Below are 17,643 nucleotides of genomic sequence, written 5' to 3' on the forward strand. Positions count from 1 at the left end.
AATTCCCATGTACACTTATAACTTGTAAGTATTAAGCTATACTGAAACAAGCCAGAATAACCTGTATAATAACATAAGCTTTTACACCTTGTGCCACTTAAATGCCACCCAGGTGTGGTTGTACTTGATATGTATCTTTAAAAAAAGTCTTTCCAGAGGAAGGAAAATCATGCTAAGCAAGAAAGCATTCTCAGCCGGGTCAAATTTCACTTTGCTTGGCTGCTTGAGGCTGATAACAGAGCACACTCCTGAATTCATGGCTCCCTGCCTGCCTGTAAATCCGTCCTGGGAGAGACGTTCTCATGCAACAACCTGAAACAACAGATGGGAGAAAGGAGACATACAATGTTGGATCCTGTGAAATGAGATTTCAAGAAGTGTTGAAAGAGGAAAAAGAAGAGAGGAAGAGAGGTGTTTTATGTGTTTGAGAACTTAATGATTAAAACAGTTTCTTATGAAATGATAAGCTCAGCATTTATTTATTTTTTATCATTGAACACTGTCCAATTAGTAAGATATCCTCAGCATCTGCTCAACTTTGTTATGGGTTCGTCTGACTTTAGTTATATCAATAATTGGATCATTCTTGGCTGTATTGGTACTAGCCGGCATTAAAACCAGTCCATGTGACAATAGAAAGCACATCAGAAAAATCTAGTATCTAAACTTACTCTTATGCTTCCCTCTTTCAGAGCAACTAGTAATACTGATGATTGTGCTAAATAAAGATTAGATTAAGAACTACACTGATTTTACAGAGAAAATAATTTATTGGAAGTGTGGTGACTCTATAAGAGTTGTGATGGCAGTAAAAGCAGCAACAGAAAACTCAGTGTATGACATCATTTGACAAGTTTAGCATCTGAGCTAGTACTTACTTTTTAACAAAAATAATAAAAAAAAACACAGGACACACTGCTTTTTGTTAATGCCATAAACCAAACTTTAGCGGGAGATCTTACCCAGTGGCCATTACATTGTGGAATCAATACATTTACATAGTCAAAAAAACATTATTTTTCTGACAGCATTATTTAAGCATTAAAGCAGAGAAACGGACCGATCAACATTAGCAACAGTTCAGCAGCGTACACTCAAACACACAAAGAGCCAACATCATCGTCAGCATTTCTCTGTCTCTCCACTTAAATCACCACCAATCTTTTTCTTTGAACTGCACTCCCCCTGCACTGCAGCCCTCTCCGGCAAGCACTGCTTTGGCCAGCTTTGTCAGAAAAAACAACAAGGATGTGGAGCGGCTACGCAGACAGGACTGTTGCGATGGCCAAAATGAAAACAGGCTTATCTTGCCCAAGCTGATGGATGCTGTCTTTCTCGCTGTCTGAATAATTCTGCTGCGAGTCAACAGGAGGTTTTATGGGGCCTGCTTCGGTCACACAGATTTGTGGGCAGAAACAAACATTAAAAATAACTGACAGACAGATACAGGCAGCAGTTTATAAACACAGCGACACGGATGCTTCTGCTATTTTTTGCACCAAAAATGGTTGTGGTTCTTATTCCACCTCATCAGTCACTAAGTATTTGTGAGGTGGTAGGAGAGGCTCATGCAGGGTGATGAGTAATGGATGTATCTCTGCTTTACATCAACAATAATGTTCTCATCTGACTTGCCCTTCAATCTCCCAAAGCAATCAAGCAAATGGAAATGTTGATGAATGCTTCTATGACACATAACCAGAGTGAGTTCATTGTGAAATTAGTTCAGCTAAATGAAAATCATGAGAAACATCTTTAACTCAAATATTTACCATTTTCTTTATCTCTCTGGCCTTAACCAGCCAGACTCACGCTGTTCCTGTTTACTTTTATTGCTGGTTCTCTTTATTTTTCATGGTTAAAGACATATGTAAGTAGTGCAACAATGAACCAGAAGTCCAGTTTCTGTAACCCTGTCTGGAAAGTTCAAAGGGCATTCCCAAAGGCCACGCTGACTCAAACTATCAATTTTGGCTGTGGGGATTGCAGGTGTGCATCTGCCCTGAAGCCCTCATCAGGGCTGAAAGGTGATATTATGAGGTATAAGTGAGCAGAGCAACAGGTACTTTGTCAAGTCCACTCCTTGTTTCATTCTCTGGACAGATAAAGGGAAGCGCAGTCACTTTGCAGAGAGCCAGGATGTTTGTCTACGTCTTTTCCTTCCAAGTAATTAAGATGAAAGCTGTTACATCCAAAACAAAGCGGTAGATTGCGGGGAATGACATGTTATCCTAAATTGGGAAACATCTACTTGATTACTTTCTTTGTCTAGTTTAAAAGAAAAAATCAGTAGCATCCTTATCTGCATATATGTGTATAAGGCTAAGCCCTGAAAACATCCTGTATCTAAATCAAAACAAAATTGGAAACCGGACAAACGTTGTGGGAGATCCTTCATTTTGGGGTCAAAGAGTGTACACCCAAGTATGAATTCTTGGCATGTATTCCACACAGATTTACAGTTTCACGGAGATAAGTGCATGATATATACACTTGTCCAGTTGGTGATCTGTCATAGTGAGATATGTTTACATAACTGTAAGGATGTCTGCATGTTTCACAGACACAAAACATCACATGCATGTTATAGAGCACATACATTGCACAGAGAGAAACATAGGGTATTCGTGTTTGAAGTGCATTTGGCTGTGCATGAAACACAAATTCTCTGACAATCAGTGATGATACCAGGCTGAAGGTGCATTAAAGACCAGTATCAGGTTGACTTTAGAGGGCTCTGCTGCAGAGTTTATTCTCTCTGATCTGTATATACTCCACCTTCCAGAAGCTTCCTCTGAAGTATCAGTCCTCTTGTATCCCTGATTTGTTTTAGCCTCCCAGCATAGCGTGCAATTGTTCAAGTGACAACAGCTGCCATCCCTCACCAAAACGCAACACACTAACATTTTAATGGGACATTAATCCCTGAGTCAGTAGTCACTGAAGCTATCAGTGGTTCACTCGTAAAGTTTTTGGTATTTTAACAAACCTCAAACCCTTGTTGTGCATAGTTACCGGTAATTAAAGTTATACTGCAAGTCACCACAGAAATAAATAGCTTGAACAGAATGCTTGTGGGTTCATGCCAATGGCCAAGAGCTACTGTAAATGTCACTTGTGATTTATATTTACATTTGCCATTTTTGACTGTTAACACTTTAAATCCAAGTAGAATATTAAAGGATAATTTCAGGGTTAGTGTTTTTCTTTACTATAAATCACACTTCACACTCCTTAGAGCCATTTTCCAAAGCAAACATAGTTCATTGTCGGTTGCAAGATTCAAATGTCATGGCCTGAAGGCTGCCACTGGTTTCCATTTCAGTACAGTAGGAACAAAAACTTTAGGAAACTACAAACTATCTTAGTTTACTATAATACTATTTACTCATGTTCTTCTTTCAGAGTAACATTAGAATAAAGTAGCATGTGTTTGTGACATGAAGTGAAACATACAAAAATGCAGGTGTGATTCTTATAAATCGCACCCGCAGACAGTGTATAACTTTATTTTCCATCTGTACTAGTCTCCAGTCTTTATAATTATCTCGCCGACTTATATTTCAACACAAGCTCTGGATTTTAAGTCGAGTCTGATCCGTGTTTCCTAAAGTTGAAATTGATTCCCCTTACATAATACTATATTTACAGCAGCCTTGGCAGGACACACATACACGGCTCTTTATTTAGTTGGCATGAAATCGTCACGGACACACTTGGCTTTTTGACAGCCCTCCCTGAACAGGACAGACCCACTGCCTCCCCCGACTGTCCTCATGACAACTCATTGAACTCTTCATATTTCCTCACTCAACAGCAAGGTATCATGTTTACCATTCACCACCAAAGAATATCGAACATTTAAAGATGATGGACATTACTCTCCATTTTTGGTGCCAGGATTACCTTCTTTCCCTGTGAGTGCCTGTAGAGGGACAGTAGAGCCAAACAATCCTCGTCCCCTTTGACCTCCCCCCTCCTATTCACTCTGTTACTCATTCAGCATCAGATGGTAATGGATAGCCATAGTAACTCTATGGAGTCTGTGTTCTTCACGAGACAATGTCTTTGGGGAGAATAATGTTGTGGTGTCTGCCTTCAGATAATGTTCATTGACAAGCAAGGACCACCATGACACCAGGAAGAGAATTAGCCATCGATACCTTACTGGGGGTAAGGTGGAACAGGACACCCATTAGATAGAAGGATAGATAAAGCCACAGAGAGAAGAAAGCTATACACCAGGAGTCTGTCAGCATGACAAATCTATTAGTTTAGTGAGAGAGAAACCAAACATATTAGATGTTCAATGATCGAAAGCAGAGAAAGTAAATCCTCACATTTGAGACAGTGGAACCAGATAATGTTGTACGTTAGGCTTTTTGTGCAATTATTATTTGATAATCAGATTCTGAATATCTGTATTGTCATCATAATCAGGTACAGTGAAATGTTGTAGGCTTCTCTCAGTGCAGTTAAAGAAATATGAACACGTAAATAACCACAGTGATAAAAGCAGTAGTAACAGAAAAAAAGAGAAGGCACACAACAATAGTTGGGGAAATGGATTGTGTTGCATCTCAAATGTGTAACATCATTGTCCACCATCAAGCAATTAGAATTGAATTGGCATATAGGGCTGCATCCAACAATTATTATTCATTACTTATTACCAAATTCCTATGTCCCATTTGTTTTTCCAATAGTGCACTATTTCCCTACTTTTACTTTGTCTTCATTAGTTTTACTTACTTATTAACCTAACCCTAACATATAATGTCATGAAACATGGCATCCAAGGGATAGAATAGTAGTAGTAATGTAATATATAGCCTCTCTCTCCCACATGCCAAAAGTCAATATTATGTCATTATTATACTCTACATAGTTTGAGGTTGGAGATGTTAACAAAGCACTGCAGTGTGAATGGGACATACCATGTTTGCTTATAGGGTCATGCCCTGTGTCAAAGCGGTAGCCTTTTTAAACTCAAGCCTTCAGAGAGATCTGCCTATTGTTCCCATTAGTGTGTGTGTGTGTGTGTGTGTGTGTGTGTGTGTGTGTGTGTGTGTGTGTGTGTGTGTGTGTGTGTGTGTGTGTGTGTGTGTGTGTGTGTGTGTGTGTGTGTGTGTGTGTGTGTGTGTGTGTGTGTGTGTGTGTGTGTGTGTGTGTGTGTGTGTGTGTGTGTGTGTGTGTGTGTGTGTGTGTGTGTGTGTGTGTGTGTGTGTGTGTGTGTGTGTGTGTGTGTGTGTGTGTGTGTGTGTGTGTGTGTGTGTTCCCCCCCCCTAACCCCCTCTTCAAACCTCACCTCCCTTTCTATTTCACACCCTCTCAGCTGTGCTCACTCACTCATTCTCATTCTGAGCCAGGCCAAAAATCTAGCTCCTCCGTTAGGAACTCCCGTCCTTAAGTTAACCCGGGCTGCTGGGACTTTGCAACCCACTCAGGGAGCTTCTTTTATGGATACCAGAGGTATGGAGATGGTTCATCAGGCAGTGCATAGTTTTCCACAGTACGGATTTTGTGATGTACTTTCCTCTCACCAAGGTAACAAAAAGTGTTATTTGACTACTCTGATTATTATTATTTGACATCTCTCTAACTCCACTAAACACTTTACTTTAAACACTTATTTGTTGTAACAGCTGCACTTTGCGTAGGGATTGGATCATCTTGAGGTGACATCACTTATGAATTAAACTTTTTATAAACAAAAGATGAAAAGGGGGCTAGCAGTAGTTTTTCTTTCCACTTTAAATCCTCGTCATCATTCCAAATGAATGAACAAACATTTTTTCATTGTGACTCGCTGAGTTACTTCCTGTTCTGTTGGAGGTATTTATGATGTGTGGACTTCTGAGAAGACCATCATTAGACACAATATTGAATCTCAACTTGCCCCTGCTTGCATGCAAACAAGAAGACTCTTGCAGAAAACAGAGTACAGACAGTGATGAAGTCATTTAATCTCCCTCTGTGTACACACACAAACACACACAACCACACACAGACACTGGAAGAATTACGACACATATTTTTACCATTTAAAGTTAAGCAAAGCAGTTACAGTGTCTGCATTGTTTTCTGAGCCAGCAACAGCTGCTTCCTCCACCTGGCATGCAGCACAATCAGGCCTAACTTTTCACATATTTTACAAGTCTCCCACCAAATGTATTCCACTTTACTGAATATTGACAACACTTGATACGTTTTTGTTATTTTGAACCCTTTGACGTCCCACCCTTTTGGGCGATGTCTGCCAAAATGAGACAAACTGACTTATTTTCTTTCATTGTTAGACACTTGTGATGAGATGAACATAAGGTTAATCACATTGAGACAACATATTTGTAAGGTTAAGTGGATTCTCTGCCAAGTAATGTTGACGTTAAAGGAATAGTTTGATGTTTTGGCAGAGGTTTGATGAAAAGATAAGTAAGCCTAATTGCTGTTCATTCAATATAAAGCTACAGCTGTGACACAGTTAGCTTAGCTTAGCATAGACTGACTGGAGGCAGGGGGAAGCTAGACTGTCTCTATTATAATGTGTTTGTTAAATCCATACAAAAACAGAGCTCTAAAAATAACAAATAACATAAGCCAAATGTTGCTTAGCTGTAGTTTCAAAATGTAATTGGAGCACCCCCCACGATAGCCATAGCACCCCCTAAGCACCCCAATAAATGTATGTCTTTTTTTATGTGTGAAATTCATAATTTGAAAAAGGATTGATTCAAAAATAATATGCTACAGTATAAGTAGCCTACTTCTGGGTCTCTGTGTTTCATTCTAGCTCTGTGTGTGTGTGTGTGTGTGTGTGTGTGTGTGTGTGGCACGAGACATTTTGTGTGCGTGCGTGCGTGAGCGAGAGAGAGAGAGAGAGAGAGAGAGCAAGCGTGCACCGGTACCTGAGATTGTTGTGGTTAGCATCTGGTGCTAGCTACGGTAACGGATATAAGGAGCTTTTTCAACAACAAGGTAGAGGGAGAGCTCTCTCCTGTCCATAGCCGTGGGAACATGTTTCAAATGGGGGGTGCTGTGGGGATGACACCAGGGCTGGTTTTGACCAATCGGCTGCCCTAGGCAAGATTTTAGCTGGCAATGAAACCTCTACAAAAGACCAATACACTACAAAAAGAGAAACATATTGATATGGTGGACAGCTTATATAAAAATGCTTCAAATATATTTAGTATTGCATGAACATGTTGAATTGGGGGGTGGACTTCACATCCTCTAAGGGGGTCTGGGGGTGCCCCCCCAGGAAGATGTTTTTTAAACATTTTAGTAAAATACTTCAATCTGGTGCACTTTGAGCGCCCAATTACTAGAGACTGATCTAGGGGATACAACTCTAAACACCCATGTGAAAAAGATCGGTTTGTATGTGAACATAACCAATAACCTACCATAGCCAATATCAAATAAATGTAGGCTAACTTGTTTTATTTTTGTGGTTCATTTATATCTTATTTTACCAGTTAACATTTATTTATTTATGCATATTTTTTAATCTCTCCAGTTTTAAACAATATTTTTGGTTTACTGTCCTATAGTATACATTGGAATGATTTCAAACCTGTTTTTATTTATCCTAATAATTATAAAGGTGTCCCTTTGAAGTATTTGCTTACATAAATTGTGATCAAAATGTTTGAGACCCACTGAGATAACTTAGACTAAAGTGAACTATCTAAACCCTCAGAGTCCTTTACCTCACTGAGCCTCTCAGTCTGACAGGACAGAACTCTCCCTCCACATTATTGTAGAAACAGCTTCTTATATCCGTTAGCGCAGCAGAAGCTAACAACAATCCCCGCCGGTACCGGTGCACCCCCTCTCTCTATCTCTATCTATCTATCTCTCTCACTTTGGCTGTGAGCTACGGGCGCCTGATAAGCCAACATTCCCCACTTTCATCACTTACAGCGCCCATCGTACAGGGCAAATGGAAAATGTAACCGGGGTGAAAAGGGTGTTATCTTTACTTAATTATGAGTGTCGTTACATCAAGGCTGAAAATTCGTTTTTTTGGTATTATATTTGCATTTAATCTTGTGGAAGTGCAGATCCCCTGTCCTCCACCAGGGGGTGCTGCAGCACCCTCAGCACCCCTACTTACCACGGCCCTGCTCCTGTCAGAGTGTTGTAGTAGAAAATTCAACTGTAACGCCTGGGAGATTAATGGGAAACCCTAAATGTTTGAGCACCCTCTATGAAACTCCAAGCTACCCCACAGCACCCCCAAAAGAAAATATCTGGTACCGCCACTGCATGTTGTAGAGTGGATGCCCTCACTGCCTGTTGAGGTATAGAGTCAGAATCATTCATAGAGAAGTGTAGCTGGGCTGCAGGTATTTCTGAGCAATTATAGCACAGTGGGATCCTTTGTTGTCCCCCACCTGTTTCTGAGCCATTAGTTAAAGACTAGTCTGCAGCTGGGTTCGGCTGCTTATTAAGGCTGGTGGTCCAAACTGGAATGAACAGCTGTTTGAACCCAGCTCAGAAAGTAGCCTAATTATGACACACAGCTAAACCTAATGTTGTTTGAGTTCATTGATATGATAGGGTTTGGTGTGAGGGCATGCAATTATTTAGATGTCATTTAAATAAATAGGACATATCCATTTCATTTTAGCAATGCATTTTCTTTGTTTACTTATGCTGTATGAGCTATCTGTCTGTGGTTATTCTGTGCAGTTGGAGTACCTTAAAGTGTTCTCTGTATGTAAATAACAGCTGACTTCTTTTACCCGTAGATACTCCACAGCAGAGTATTTTCAGTCGTAACTTGAACAGGTGTGGCATTTTCTCTTCTCCTGAACTGTTTTTCATAAGGTGTGAGTCTCAAGGTGAATAAGGAATCCTTCTTTATTACAAGCTCTCTCCTCTGAAGCAGGAGTCTGCACGCCTCAGTAAAGCTGACAATTGTTCACCGCTGAGTTTATAAAACTTCGGAGCAGTGTTCTGGAGCGTGGTGAATCAGGGAAATTGTGACAGCTGTCACGGTTGTCTCTTCAGGTACAGTCGTGCTATAAGTAAATGTTCTCGACTGTCTCTGGCAGGGAATTCCTGCTGGAATTAGTGTCACTTAAGATGCAATGATTTGCTTCTTTTTGAATAACCGCTGGTGCCAGTCACAGAAGAAGTGTGTGCTGGAGAATAATACCTGCAGGCAGCTCCACCACAGAATAAATGAAAGGGGAGCCTCCTGCTATTTTATTTTCTGGACAGATATGGAGTATTTACCTACTGGTGACGGGAGGATATTTTGAGATAAAAATGCTTTTTCAAAATCTTATCTTGTGAATGTTGCAGAATAGAAATTGCAAAGCTAATATTTGTGCTTCACAGGAATGTGTCTTTACTCGTATTCTCCCTTTTATAATGGTGGTTGTATCCTAAAGACTAATCATTGATTGGTTTCTATTTGTCTGAAGTCAGGAGACAATGCAGCGGGAGTTATCTGGGAATGCTGTGCGTTTGTACTAAGGCTCAACATTTGTATCCAAACAATTAGTGCTGTGCTGTGAAATAGTTTAATTGCATTTGGCCAAAAAAAACTCCCATAGAAAATAACTATCCATCAGTTCCTGGAGCAGTTTATAGCACCTATGTCATTCACAAACCGATGACTCAATCATTGCAGCTGCTCATTTGAGTCAGTTTTTCCAATGAACTCATTTGTTTAATCAATTTAGCTCAAATTAAACAGTCAATTAAACTTCCTGGACATACACACAAAGGGAGCCAGAGTTACATTGTTCCGACTTGTGTTATATTTTGTAAAGTAGTAATCAGCAGTACATCTAGATAAGGGTTGTTATTCATGTCATCTGCCTCAAACAGCCTGAAAATGGATGCCTATCTGCTGCTCCTGATATGTTTCATAGGAAGTAATAAGCAAACTTGCTAAGCAAACTTGCTAGGATAAGTATTATACTGATATTATAGATAGATAGATAGACAAGTACCTTATTGATCCGAATTTGGGAAATGTTTGCGTTGCAGCAGCATAAAAAACAAGGCAAGGTAGATAACAGAAATTAAGACACTAGAAATAAACAATCTAAAATATTTCTGAAGTAGAAATTAAATAGTATTAAAAAGTAAAAAAATATACATGTGGAAAATTACGTGGAAATACACATTTCCAGTAACAAAATATAATGCAGGATATTATATACAGTAGTTAAAGTTACCGGGCTAAAGGGGTAGCAAACATTGTTCCTCAGTCATAAAGAGATCTCAGGAAACAGCGCTTTCACAGTGTTTAAAGGTTTCATCCAGGATGTTGTCCATATGCTAAGCAAGTTTGAAATTGCTCCTGTCTTTATAAACAATGCAGCCAATTCAGCCACTGTGGAAGAAGGTTGAGCATCACCAGGAAATGGCAGTGGGAACAGGAGTGTGCTGTAATAGCCGTGGTATGCTGTATAATCCTGTTGCATGCTTGTTTAATAGCTTCACAACCGTTGTTTCCAAAAGGAAGTAATGTCCCGCCATGCAAGTAATGGAAACAGAAAGGGCTAATTGATTTTAAATGTGGACAAAAGTACTCTCAGGGGAACCAGTTAATCACAATTACTTTGCATCACAATCAATGCAAATGTGACTGAGAAACTTTTGGGTGCCAAATTGGCAAGTGTGACAAATTGGCAAGTGTGACAAATTGGTGTCACTGTGGAATCCATCTGACAGATCCACTTCACTGGTCAATAAATTAACATCAAACTGTTGACTTTTTAACTAGTGACGCTAATAGAAAGCAGGGCAAGGCTTTTAATCATTTTCTTGTGATTCTAGCCCAGACTTTCTATTTACAGGATAGTGACAGTAGTTTTTCCTGCAAAAAAAAGCCTGCACCTGCCATTAAAGGGTAACCTAAGATGTCAGTTGTAGCTAAATAGACAAAGGTCTCCCTTAATTATAACGTTCCTCTTTGTCTCAAGAACACAACATGCCAGCCATGTGTCGTTGTTATAATTTTCTATTATTTAATTATTGCCGTTTAGCTACTAAAGTGTAAATATACTTTTGAAATGTTCATAATCCACCAATTTTTTAACACTACAATACAGCCGTGAACATTAGCACATTTCTTCTGAACACATTACATTTACATTTTTATTTGTTACCTACTGTAGCAAAGGGTGATAATTTATGTTTATTCACCAGCTGCAACAGCCTCTAATGGCTATTCGGTAAACTGCAGTTTTTGGCACAGGTTACTGAAGAAGTTTACAATAATGCACCAATGACCCATGTTGAAGTTATCAGTGTCCTACCTAATTATTTACTTTATTTATTTGTTTAATAATTTTGCAATTATTTATGTGTGAGCTATTTGTAAAGATGTATATTTTCAATAGGGACATGGGCAGAGCCGGCCCGACCAATTAAGTTACATAAGCGGCCGCTTAGGGCCCCGCAGCCACTAAGGGGCCCGCTAGCAAATAAAAAAAATATATATCAGTACACCGTCACCGTGATAAGTATGTTTTAATTAATTGTGTTAATATGCCTAGATTGCCTACTCTCAAAGTCATGTATTATATTATTGAGTCAATAATATAATATATTAACCGTGCTTTACCTAAACCTCATCATGACACGAGAGGATGGCAGGATTGTAATTTCCCGTGTTCAGTGAATGCAACAGAGGCAAGACACCAGACCAACCAGAGAGTTGAATTGAGTTTTTGAAGATGGACATAAGAAAAACATTTCTTAAAAAAGACGACAATTCTCTAGTGGTGGCTCACACAACAACCCCAGAGCCACCACTTGAGCCAGGTAAACAAGGTATGTAAAACTCGTCTTGACGTGAAGTAGTGATGATGATCACGTGATGTCATCAGCTCGCGCATCACAGAAGGTAAACAACACCGTAGAGTGAACGTGTGGAACTCACACGAGAGAGAAAACACCAAGATGAAAAAATCTGATCCATCTCATTTACCGACGAACATTTCTGCTAAAGACCGGGCAAAGCAGTACCCCGATGTCTTTCACGAAAGTGGGGGGAAACTATTCTGCACCCCGTGCAACTGTGTGTTGGAGCATACGTCTTAGAGAAAATCGACGGTGACGACCCACTTTGATTCATTCAAACATTCGAAAACAACTCACGTTCACCGAGGCATCAACCTCCAAAAACCCTTTCGAGGGCTAAAAGAAACGAAGTGAGTAGCCTACAAGATTGAAGCTGGTCAGATAACGAACGAGTAAATGAAAACAGAATGAGGCGGAGAAGTGTGTGTGTGTGTGTGTGTGTGTGTGTGTGTGTGTGTGTGTGTGTGTGTGTGTGTGTGTGTGTGTGTGTGTGTGTGTGTGTGTGTGTGTGTGTGTGTGTGTGTGTGTGTGTGTGTGTGTGTGTGTGTGTGTGTGTGTGTGTGTGTGTGTGTGTGTGTGTGTGTGTGTGTGTGTGTGTGTGTGTGTGTGTGTGTGTGTGTGTGTGTGTGTGTGTGTGTGTGTGTGTGTGTGATAAATAGAGATATAAAGAGAGAGAGAGATATAAATAGAGAAATATAGCCCCATTGCTTTTACAATAAATAAACATTGAATGTGTTTAATTGAATAGGAAAGGGGTTTAACGTTAGTGGCAGGTTGTGTGTGAGAGAGAATAAATAAGACAATAATAAAATAAGATATTCTTCGCAGCTTTCCGCATATTTCGCAACTTCCCGCAATTTCACCGCATAAAATCACTGCATGTTTAATCGCATAGTCAAGGATTTTAGCCCGCATAATCAAGGATTTTAGCCCGCATAATCAAGGATTTTTGCCCGCGTTTTTCTGGAGGGTCTACTTTACGTGTCGACAGCATGTTTGAACTTATTTGCAGCAGTAAATGTGGCTGTTTGGCCACTGACGTTGCCATAACAACACCTGAATTTAAATGTGCAACCTTTTTTTGTGACAGATTTTTGCAAGAAATTATAATTCTTCTGAATGATTTTCCTATTGACAGCTAGTTTCTATGTGAACATTATGAGATGGACAGCCAGAGAGATTAAATGAAAAACAGTTATGAAATACTATATGACAAAACATGAATACAGTTTAAGTGATTTGTAAAATATCCATAAAGAAAAATATTTTTACAGTTCTGTTTCATATGGGTGTTGAGAGATGTATCCATAGATCTCTTAATGTTGCTCTCAAAGTGCACCAGATTGATGCTTTTAACTTCAATATTTAAAAAAATCTTCCCGGGGGAGCATGCACCCGGACCGCCCTAGAGGAGGTTAGGTCCACGGTGTTTACATGCTTATTTATACAATATGTATGCTTATGCTAACATCATAAGACAAAAGTTGGTTCCATGTTGTGTGTAGTGAGAATGCGCTAGAGTGAGGGGGGCCCCAAAAGTCTAGGACCGGCCCTGGACATGGGGGTTGGCGCTAACTTGGTTTCGAGTCCACCCTTAAAAAAGCTTTGCCCGCCCCTGCTGGTCACTGTTTTACAAACAGTGGACCCACGGACATCGATATTCTCTTCCTGTCTCCGTCTCTGCATTTCTGCAAATCCATTATTTTACCAGCCAATGTGGCCACTTTGTAACTCGGAGTTCTCCTGGTTAATACTCTTTAACGTGAAGCTTGTTTGACGTATTTTGGAGCGACGGAGCTCTTCCACCAGCGGAACAACTCACATGTGCGCAGAGAGCTGCACATTCACCGTCTGAGCAGTGCATCGTTCCGCTTTGTTGACAAGTGGTTTCAGTGGAAATCTGTTGCATGTCGCAGGTTGAGGAAGCTAAAGATGAAATAACATCGTGGATGTGAATCCTGCGCTTAAGAGGTGAGCAGAAGCTGTCTCTTTGTTTATGTTGAAGTGATGAATGGACGAACAGCAAAATAGCTCGAATACAAATGCTGCTTTGGCTTTGCGAGACTAGAGATTAGGATTAGATTGACAAAGTTAATTAATCGTCCGCCTGCTCCATGCGAGGTGTTAATAATGGCAGTCAGGAGCTGGTACTGATCACTGGATCAGAGGGCACTATGCTAAAATTAAGACGAACGACTTGTTGCCTGGACACAGATCATAATACAGGTAAAAACCTCAAAATGTGTGTTTAGAGTTTGACTTTGCAAGCTTTAGTTAGGTAGCTCCACTGTTACTTCAGTCACAATATGGAGGGATTATGCATTTATTTTACTTACTGCAATGATATTTGGACACCATACAATCATCATTAATCTGATTTTTATTATATTGTTTAAACTGTGACTTTTCTAACCTGATTATAACAAGAACAGAACATTTCATAAATCGTTTGTTTAGCCTACTACCCAAAAATATATCCCAAATTTGAAATGTGATCATTTTGTGTGAATTAGTTAATAGTTGTAAAAGCGTAGACATGCATACCACACATTTTACTGTACAGACACCATCAATTCTACTTTTACAGATTATTTTCATTACTGATCAATCTGCAGAAAATGTCACATTTAATTGTATTCAACAAATACTATCAATGCTTTTTACAATGCTATGCAATGGATACTAGCAGCAAATCCTTACATTTGAAACCTGGAACCAGAGAACATTTGTCATTTATGTTGATCAACTAATCAATAATTGACTAGTCGTACATTGATTTATTTTGGCAGTCGGAAAATGCTGAGAATGAGCAATAACAGTAATGTTTAGGTAAAGTATTAGATATTCAAGTACAATCGCTCTTCCTCTTGAACTGTTCTTAATTCTCACATTGGCTGTGTTTTATAAAGTGGGTAAAGATTGCAGAGATGGAGAATGCCACACAGAGAAAACACTGGCATCTGCTGCCTGCTAATGAGATCTCACTAAGACTGACAGGGAGCATCTGTATCAGTGTCAAAGTTTGGCTCCAAATATAGCTCTCCGACTAATCCAGATCAAAATAAATTTGAGCCTATTTTTTTCGGTTCTTCGAAACTGGTTTACATATGGAACTGTTGTCAGAGTGAATTCCTTAAGTCACACCTGCAAAGGTGATTGTTCATTTATGAAAGTAAGTGACATTGATAATAATAATAATCTGATATTGGGATGGGGAATGAGAACTGCTTTTGGGGAAAGAATACATTGTTGAATCCATTAGAACATCTCTCATTCTGATGTTATGAACCTCACTTAAAACTCGAACTAATGACTCGTTTGGTCCTTTTTGAAAAACAGTTTACATTTTTGCTTCATTTCAAGTCATTAGGACTCCTTATTGGTAATCTGTCATGTTATGTTTAAAGAGTCCATAAATATATTTTATATGCAATGCTCAGGTCTCATCCTGGAATACAATCGATGGATCAGGATCCCTAGTGGTCAAAGTCATGCATAATTCAACTGTTGTGTGACACCCCATTTGTCTCTTAATAGCGCATCTCTTCCGAGAATAGAGCAGGTGCATCAGTGTAAAATGCCACGAGTCGTTTGTTTGCGTGTTTAATCTCAATAAAGATAAGTTCAGCAGTACAAATTTTGCCTGTTGTCGTAGTAAATGGCTGCAGCCAGATTTGTCATGTGAAACAGGTCCAGAGATCCTCGGCTTCAGCCTATTGGTATCACATGACAGTAGAGTGCTCCTGGCCATTATCCACGAGTTGAATCAGGATAGCTGAGCCTGGCTCTAATGGAACATATACGTCTGCCCAGGGATATAAACATTACTTTTGATTAATCGCTGCAGCACAGTCGAGAAGGAGTATGTGTGTTTCCAGAAGTGAGACACCTTATGACTGAATTATTGTATCATCCATGAACATTTGAAGCAAGTGATGTGTGGGTTACCAAGAGGTCATACAAGAGTTACCTTCCCTATATAAATGTCTTGTCCTTTGGATGTTTCAGCTTCACTGTGCAGTTTGATGTATGTCCGAGTTTGACCCTGAAATGATTTTTCCTCCCTGTATCTGCTGAAGGGGGAAAGCTTCTTCTTACATCCGAGTTTGATGATTTTGTGCCATCACTAGTGTTAGTGCCAGTATGCAACATGAAGCTTCCAACGCTGAGAATGGACTTCTCAGTGAAGATCTTGTGTATATTAATTCAACTAATCGTCTCTATTTCTGTGTTTTGTTTGAACAGGGGGAGACAGAGAGCGGATGACAGCCAACCATGAGACTTACCTTCTTATGGCCAGCACCCAGAATGACATGGAGGATTGGGTGAAGACGATCCGCAGGGTCATCTGGGCTCCTTTTGGCGGAGGTCAGTAAACAAACAACCACTGTTGTTATTAGCTGCATAACATCTTAATGTTAACAAGAAACAGTTTGGTCTTCTTTGGGATGACTTGCAGAGTTTACAAAAGACAATCAAAGTGTTAACTGCGTGGTTAAATCCCACTGATACAAAAAAAACGTCCATTATATTGAAACTGAAAGAATGAGTAGCATTGTGCACAATGACAATAATGTTACTGTAGTTGGTGCATGGTAGAGTTGAGACTTACCAGTCGTTTCCAGGTACAATAATGTACTATTTTCACAACTGAAACTAGATGTGATTACACAATACAGGTTTAGCTGTTTTATAAAGATTACTTGTATCAGTTGACCACAATTTTACCAGTATTTTATATCCTAACTTTTGAAGACTTTATCTCCAAAGTTTGACAACATGGCATGTTTACAAAGACTGGAGGTTGCAACATATGCTTCCTCCTTCCCTCCTCAGTGTTTCGTTCAGTGTCCTTCCGTGTTTCTTACTACAACTACACTAGTTTAAACAGCCCTTAACACACAGGCTTTTTCATGCATCTAATTAGCACGTCAATATGTTTTTCCGAACTGTTATCTTCCTAGATACTTCCACAAAGAACACTTATATAATGCAGTAAAAATGAACATAATATCTTATTAGAACAAATGCATAAAGGCTTCAACCAATGACATTTTGCGGAATGGTTTTTGTGGAGCCTATATCTTAAATGAAATGAAAAATAAATATTTATGAGAATTATAATAAAAGAAAACAATGACTTTAAAGAGGCAACTTGTCTTGTCTTTCGAAATAAAACCCTGTAACAGATAATATTTGCAGGCAAGTATTTTGCATTTTAAATTTTAAATTTGTTTATTCATCACGCACATACTTTGTAAAGGCTTTTAGTCGTAAGACAATTTGCTGCGCTTGATTTGTGCTGCTTGAATCTCTTCTCACACGTTTGTGTCATCATTGTGCAAGTTTGTTTTTCTCTTCCTATCACGCTTGTTCGTGCTAAATAACAATGGTTGTTAAAATCAATTACCTGCATCAAATAAGCCAACAAACAATGGTGATGTAATAATCAAAAAGTGCACAGTAATTCAAAGCTGAAGGGCATGATGTTGTAATTGTTCTCATGAAGTTTTCCCTGGGATCAGTGTGATGATTACAGAGTGTCCTGCTGCGCCGCTACAGCTTGTTATTGACTTTGCTGGCAGACATTGGTCTACATTGTGTACGAGCGGGGCGCAAGTGCGGCGTTTGAGACCGGACGGGCAGTTCAGTCCGCTCTCTGTGTCACAGTGAATGGACGAGCCTGAGCTGGCCCCTCTGTTTTCAGTGCAGGCAGTTTGATGTCTATTGCAGTTGACTGCTCTTCAAAAGGACGCGCCATTTGTCAAAGATGCCACAAGAAAGGTGGCGGAGCCGGCTTTCACACAT

The 17,643-nt window shown here is 39.5% G+C and overlaps 1 protein-coding gene across 4 annotated transcripts in view; it reads left to right on the forward strand.

The window, feature by feature from the left end:
• arhgap24 (Rho GTPase activating protein 24) overlaps nt 1-17,643 on the forward strand; it is a 78,930-nt gene that overhangs the window by 46,622 nt on the left and 14,665 nt on the right. For 3 of the 4 annotated variants that reach the window (XM_079658351.1, XM_079658352.1, XM_079658350.1), the window contains exon 4: nt 16,081-16,203. In XM_079658351.1, coding sequence (XP_079514477.1) covers nt 16,081-16,203 — 123 coding nt within the window. Of the gene's footprint in view, nt 1-13,322; nt 13,807-16,080; nt 16,204-17,643 lie in introns of those variants that run through there. The other variant, XM_079658353.1, reaches the window with a different exon arrangement.

Source organism: Notothenia rossii, assembly GCF_949606895.1.
Source record: "Notothenia rossii genome assembly, chromosome: 11".
NCBI lineage: Eukaryota > Metazoa > Chordata > Actinopteri > Perciformes > Nototheniidae > Notothenia > Notothenia rossii.